Here is a 6,758-nt window from a genome sequence, read left to right on the forward strand (position 1 = left end):
CCTGGTGCACCCAGCCCCCGGCACCCCCAGCACATTACGGGGGGCTCGGGCACCCATGGGTGGCACCGTCCCCAGGTGGTGGTGACGGGGGGGGGCACAGGACCAGGCCTTGGGGTGTGACAGTGCCAGACATGGGGGGGGGCACGGCCAGGCCTGGGTAGAGTCGGGGGGTGAATGGGGCTGGCTGTGGGGTGAATGGGGTGGGGGTGTGCCTGTAGGGTGGGGGTGTCCCCATAGGGTGTGGGTGTCCCCATAGAGTGTTGGTGTCCCCATAGTGTCCCTACAGGGTGTGGGACGCTATAGGGTGCCCCTGTAGGGTGTCACTATAGGGTGTGGGTGTCCCCATGGAGTCTCAGTGCCCCCCACAGGGTGTCCCCATAGGGTGACCCCATAGGGTGACCCCATAGGGTGTCCCTCCAGGCTGTCCCTATAGGGTGCGGGTGTCCCTATAGGATGTCCCCACACAGTGTCAGGCTGTCCCCACGGGGGGTGCCCATAGGGTGTGGGTGTTCCCATAGAGGGGGGGTGTCCCTATAGGCTGTGTGTGCCCCCCTATAGGGCACGGGTGCCCCCCCAGGCTGCCCCTATACCCGGGTGTCCCCATGGGGGGGGGCGTGTGTCCCTATACCCTGTGTGCCCCCATAGGGTGTCCCCACGGGCTGGGGGTGTCCCCACACACTGTGGCTGCCCCATAGCCGCCCCCACACCCTGGGGGTGCCCCCATAGGGGGTGTCCCAAAGGGGTCGCCCCCCCCCCAGGGCCGCCCCCCAGCCGGTGCCCGTTGCCCCCAGCCCTGCAGGAGCAGCCCCAGGGCCTGGCACCGCCGTGGCCCCCCCCCCAAGGTCCCAGGTCCCGGTCCCGGTCCCGGGGTCGCCACGGCCGGGCCGGGGGTCGCCGCCCCCCCCCCCCCCCTTTAGGTTATGCCCCATGCAGGTTCCGGGGTTCCTTGGGGCGGGGGCAGCCCCGCCAGGCTCCCCACGTGGCCGGGCAGGCGCCAGCCAATGAGAGCGCGTGTTTCGGAAAGATCTCCATATATGGCGATGTTCTCGGCCGGGGGGGCGTGGCCTCCGCCCCCTGGGTATAAAAGCGCGGGGCTGGCAGCCGGGCGGTCTCACTCGGCCGGCGGCAGCGGAACAGGCGGCACCGCGCTCCCCAGCTCCGCCAGCAGCAACCCCGCAGGTACGGCCCCGACCCCCTCCGGGGGCCTGCAGGGCCTCGATGCGACCCCCCCGCGGGGCTCCTCCGCTGCGGGGAGCGAGGGGGAGAAACCGGGAGGGAGAACGGGGAACGGGGAGGGGTGGGCCGCGGGAACCCCCCCCGCGGGGGGAATGGTCTCGCCCAGCGGATCCCGCCGTTGGGTTGTGGGGCGGCGCTGATTGGCTGCGGAGGGGGGTGACGTCACGGAGCGGGAGATTCGAATGCGGAGGGCGGGGGTGTGGGGGGGGTTCTCGGTGTATATGGGGGGGGTCCCGGTTTTAACGGCGCCCCCCCCCCGCCCCGCAGCCCCCCAGCCATGGAGGAGGAAATCGCCGCGCTCGTCATCGACAACGGCTCCGGCATGTGCAAGGCCGGCTTCGCCGGGGACGACGCCCCCCGCGCCGTGTTCCCGTCCATTGTCGGCCGCCCCCGGCACCAGGTAGGGCGAGGAGGGGTCATTGGGGGGTCACAGGGGTCATGGGGAGGTCATGCGGGAGGTCATTAGGGGTCATTAAGGGGGTCCCGGGGGTCGTGGGGGGGTGTTCGGGTGCTGATGGCGTTGTGTTGTGTCCCCCCCCCGCAGGGCGTGATGGTGGGCATGGGGCAGAAGGACAGCTACGTGGGCGACGAGGCGCAGAGCAAGCGCGGCATCCTGACCCTGAAGTACCCCATCGAGCACGGCATCGTCACCAACTGGGACGACATGGAGAAGATCTGGCACCACACCTTCTACAACGAGCTGCGCGTGGCCCCCGAGGAGCACCCGGTGCTGCTCACCGAGGCGCCCCTCAACCCTAAAGCCAACCGCGAGAAGATGACGCAGGTAAACCCCCCGCCCCCCCCTTACACCCCCCCCCCAGCCATCTCTCACCTCCGCCGGCCCTCCTTTGGTTGTTTTGGCATCTTAAATCTGAGTTTATTTTTTTTCTCCCCCCATTTTCAGGGTTCTGTACTCCTGGCATTTCTTCCCTGACGTCTCAGGTTTCTTTCGTTTGTGTTTTCTGCCTGCTTTCTTTGCTTTTTCCTTCACACACCAGTTTTTTTTTTTGCATGTCAGCATGTGTGTTCTAACACGGGTGTGACCATCCTGACTCCTCAACCTGGCATTAATCCGAATTCTCTTCTCTCCCTGCCTCCCAGATCATGTTTGAGACCTTCAACACCCCGGCCATGTACGTGGCCATCCAGGCCGTGCTGTCCCTGTACGCCTCCGGCCGTACCACCGGTATTGTTATGGACTCCGGGGACGGTGTCACCCACACCGTGCCCATCTATGAGGGCTACGCTCTGCCCCACGCCATCCTGCGCCTGGACTTGGCCGGCCGCGACCTGACAGACTACCTCATGAAGATCCTGACAGAGAGAGGCTACAGCTTCACCACCACGGCCGAGAGGGAAATCGTCCGTGACATCAAGGAGAAGCTGTGCTACGTCGCCCTGGACTTCGAGCAGGAGATGGCCACCGCTGCCTCTTCCTCCTCCCTGGAGAAGAGCTACGAGCTGCCCGACGGGCAGGTGATCACCATCGGCAACGAGCGGTTCAGGTGTCCAGAAGCCCTCTTCCAGCCATCCTTCCTGGGTAGGTAGGGGTTGGAGCAGCCTCACAGATGCTGTGCCACCGCGGTGGGGACTCGCCGTGCTGTGGGGGGAGGCGTGGGGGTGGTGTGGCCGTGATGGATGCTGCGTGGGTGCTGACCTGCCCCTGACTCCTCCTCCTCCCTTAGGCATGGAGTCCTGCGGCATCCACGAGACCACCTTCAACTCCATCATGAAGTGTGACGTGGACATCAGGAAGGACCTGTACGCCAACACGGTGCTGTCCGGCGGCACCACCATGTACCCGGGCATCGCCGACAGGATGCAGAAGGAGATCACAGCCCTGGCTCCCAGCACGATGAAGATCAAGGTAAGGAACTCAGGAAAAGGTGCCCTCCCACGGCAGGGGGGGAGCTCCGGGGGCTGTGGGTGGTGGGAGGAGCAGTGGGGGGAAGCCGGGGCAGCTCTGACAGCTCTCCCCCTGCAGATCATCGCCCCGCCGGAGCGCAAGTACTCGGTCTGGATCGGCGGCTCCATCCTGGCCTCGCTATCGACCTTCCAGCAGATGTGGATCAGCAAGCAGGAATACGACGAGTCCGGCCCCTCCATCGTCCACCGTAAATGCTTCTAAACGGACTTGCTAGCAGGTGCGCCGCATCTGCTGCATGAGTTGTCTCACTAGTATATGTTTGCCCAGGCAAATCTATACACCTCATGCTAGCCTCATAAAACTGGAATAAGCCTTCTTTTTTCAAAAAAGAAAACTTGCCCTTGGAAAGTCTGTACCTGATGTTATAGCCCAGTGTCGGCACTGGCTGGCCGAGCTGCCACTCGATTTGACCTTTTGTAGCCAAGTTCTCCGTTCCCTCGGTGTCCCCCTTAGCGCAATAATACCCTGTACAGATCTGCTCCAGCCTGGGGGGCGGGCGCCTCGGGGGGAGCCTCGCGCAGCTCCCGCCCTACTGACAGCGGCACCGCGGGCGGCCAGATGTGTACAGGGTATTGGGAGCCAGGCTTCCAGTCCACCCAGTGCGGAGTATTCCAGATTTCGTCTAGAGGCTGGTAGGAGTCCATCCAAGCCCCCACTTCTGTTGCTGCCGTTCTAGCAAGGTCGGGAAAAACATATCGCATCCGAGCCTTACGAACCAGTCCGCATCCTCCTTCCCCCCTCCCCGTCTCCCAGTAACCATCACGGGGCTGAAGTTACTCAACTTTTGAGTTGCTGAAACTTTGCATTTACACCTGTAAATTTATGCATTGTTTAATTTATGTAAGATTTTTCTTTTTTTTTTTTTTTTGTACGTTGCCTTAATGTTTTCTCTTCTCACATGACAAGTAGGAAACCAAAATTTGTAAGTCATCCGAAAGTTGAGAAAAAAAATTGTAACGCCCGACAACACGTCATTGTGTAAGGAAAATAAAAAGAAAAAAAAGCGCTGCAGTAAACTCCCCCCCCCCCGTGCCTCGGTGTGCTGTGATGGGGGGGCTCCGAGGGGGGGTGGATTAAAAAAATAAATAAAAATGGGGTGGGAGAAGGGGTCCTGGGGGGGAAGGGGCTAAGGGGGGGGGGTTAAAATAGGGTGGGGGTCGAGGTGGGGGGTGACTGCCTTGGTTGGGGGGGGTCAACTGATGCCAGGTTCATTCATGAACCCCCCCCCCCCCTCATGGTGGGATTTTGCTGCTGGGGGGCTCCTGATTTGCCCCTATTCCCTTCCCTGCTAATTACCCGGTTAATTGGGCTGCCCCCAGTCAGGCCGTGCTGCTGGTGGGGGCTGCTGTCCGTTTGTCCCCCCCCCGTGTCCATCTGTCCGTCCCCTCGTGCCCAATCTGCCCGTCCATCTGTCCGGCCTTCCCCGCAGCCGTCTGTCCGTCCAGCTGCCCCCCCCATCCGTCCGTCCATCTGTCCCTACGTCTGTCCGTCCTCCCCCCCCCTCGGCAGCCACCTGTCCGCCCACCCCTCCCCGCACCCGTCCGTCTGTCCGTCCTGCCCCCCCCTCACCCAGCTGTCTGTCTGTCTGTCCGGCTGTCCCTGCAGCCCCCCCCCATTCCCCTTCCCCTTCCCCACCCCCCCGGCCTTTTGTCCTCCCTGCCCCTCCCCACCCCTGCCTCAGCCCCCTCCCCAGCTGTCTGTCCGTCTGTCCGTCCCAGCGGTCTGTCCGTCCGTCTGTCCGCCCCCCCAACCCCCCAGGCGGCCGCGAGGGGCAGCGCCGCTCCGCAGCACCGCGGCTTGGCTCAGCCCCAGCTCAGCGCCCCCCCCCATGACCCCCCCGGACCCCCCCCCAGCCCCGGGTCACCCCCTGGGGCCTCTCCCCCACCCCAAGGACCCCTCCCCTCACCCCTTTGTGCCCCCCCTTGTGCCCCCCCGCTCCACCCGTTGCCCCCCGCCCCCCCCATGTGCCCCCCCCGCGTGCAACCCCCCCATTCATTGCCCCTCCCCATTCATTGCCCCCCCCCGTTTATCAACCCCCTCTGTGCCCCCCCTGCACCATTTGGTGCCCCCCCATTGCCCCCTCCAGTCCCCCTGCCCCCCCCATGCCGCCCCCCCCATGCCGCCCCCCCCGCCCCCACCCCCCCCACTCCCCATTTATTGCCCCCCATCATTGCCCCCCCCATTTACCCACCCCCTCTATGCCCCCCCGTGCCCCCCTGCACCACCTGGTGCCTCCCCATTGCCCCCCCGCAATCCCCCCTGCCCCCCCCATTCCGCCCCCCCGCCCCCACCCCCCGCTCCCCATTCATTGCCCCCCCCATTCATTGCCCCCCCCCCGCCCATTCACATCCATTCATTTCCTGCCGGCAGCTCAGGGGTTAACCGCGCCCGGGTGGCGAGAACAAAAGGGCTCCCCGCCAGCCAATGGGCTCCGCGCGCTGCCCTCTGCTCCCCTCTGATTGGCTGCGGCGCGGCCAATGGCGGGCGGCCTCTGCCTGTCCGTCTGCCCCCACGTGGGGCGGGCCCGGCTCCCTGCGGCCCTCCCCCCCCAGCCCCTCCCCCACCGCCCCCCGCTGGGGGGGGGAGGGGCGGGGCTGGGGGGGCCTGGCCGGGTCCCACCGCGCCCCTCCCCCCATCCTGGCCCCCCCAGGGCTCCTGCGTCCCCCCCACCCCCCCTGGGTGCCCCCATCCTGCCCCCAGCCCCCCATCTGGGTGCCCCCAGCCCCCCCCGGGTGTCCCCAACCCCCCCATTGGGTGCCCCAGCCCATTTTGGGTGCCCCCATTTCCCCTCCCCCCCCTCATTGGGTGCCCCCCAGCCCCCCCCGGGTGCCCCAGCCCTTCTGGGTGTCCCCAACCCCCCTTTGGGTGCCCCCATCCTGCCCCCCCCTCATTGGGTGCCCCCAGCCCCCCCGGGTGTCCCCAACCCCCCCATTGGGTGCCCCCAGCCCCCCTTTGGGTGCCCCCATTTTACCCCCCCCCCTCATTGGGTGCCCCCCATCTCCCCCTGGGTGCCCCATCTCCCCCAGGTACCCCCATTCCCCCCCCCGGGTGCTCCCAGCCCCCCCCCGGGTGCCCCCATTTCCCCCCCCCTTTGGGTGCCCCCATATCTCCCCTGGTTGCCCCCATGTCCCCCTAGGTACCCCCATTTCCCCCCCCGGGTGCCCCCATCCACCCCCCATGCCACATTTTGGGTGCCCCCATTCCCTCTGGGTGCCCCATTCCCCCCCCACCTTAGGGTGCCCCCATTGTCCCCCCATCCCTTCCCTTTGGGTGCCCCCAGCCCCCCCTTTGGGTGCCCATGCCCCCCCCATTGGGTGTCCCAACCCCCTTTTGGGTCCCCCCATCCCCCTCTGGATGCCCCCCCAGGTACCCCACCCCCCCCCCTAGGTACCCCCCCCCCGGGGGTTGCCCCCCCCTTGGAGCTGGGCAGGCGGGGGCTGCATATATCCATTTATTTCTCATTTATTCTTTATTCAGAAGCCAAGGGGGCGATAAAAAAGTTCCATACTAAAAGGCCTTTACATAGAGTTTGCTGTTCATAAAACCTTTGTGTTTTTAATCCTTTTTTTTCCTTTTTTTTCCTTTTTTTTTCTTT

The 6,758-nt window shown here is 65.3% G+C and overlaps 1 protein-coding gene across 2 annotated transcripts; it reads left to right on the forward strand.

Moving 5' to 3' along the window:
• The first annotated feature begins 1,033 nt into the window (after positions 1 to 1,033).
• On the forward strand, positions 1,034 to 4,179 carry ACTG1 (actin gamma 1). Of its 2 annotated transcripts, XM_068654929.1 has the most exons (6): positions 1,034 to 1,179; positions 1,504 to 1,636; positions 1,781 to 2,020; positions 2,338 to 2,776; positions 2,922 to 3,103; positions 3,221 to 4,179. In XM_068654929.1, the coding sequence occupies exons 2-6, from the start codon at positions 1,514 to 1,516 to the stop codon at positions 3,362 to 3,364; spliced, it is 1,128 nt and encodes a 375-aa protein (XP_068511030.1). In that variant the 5' UTR covers positions 1,034 to 1,179; positions 1,504 to 1,513; the 3' UTR covers positions 3,365 to 4,179. The 2 variants fall into 2 exon arrangements, with proteins under 2 accessions (XP_068511030.1, XP_068511031.1); XM_068654930.1 differs by lacking the exons at positions 1,034 to 1,179; positions 1,504 to 1,636 and adding an exon at positions 2,141 to 2,178 and having other exon boundaries at positions 1,923 to 2,020.
• The last annotated feature ends 2,579 nt before the right edge of the window (positions 4,180 to 6,758 follow it).

Source organism: Anas acuta, chromosome 18 (genome assembly GCF_963932015.1).
Source record: "Anas acuta chromosome 18, bAnaAcu1.1, whole genome shotgun sequence".
In the NCBI taxonomy this organism is placed as follows: Eukaryota; Metazoa; Chordata; class Aves; order Anseriformes; family Anatidae; genus Anas; species Anas acuta.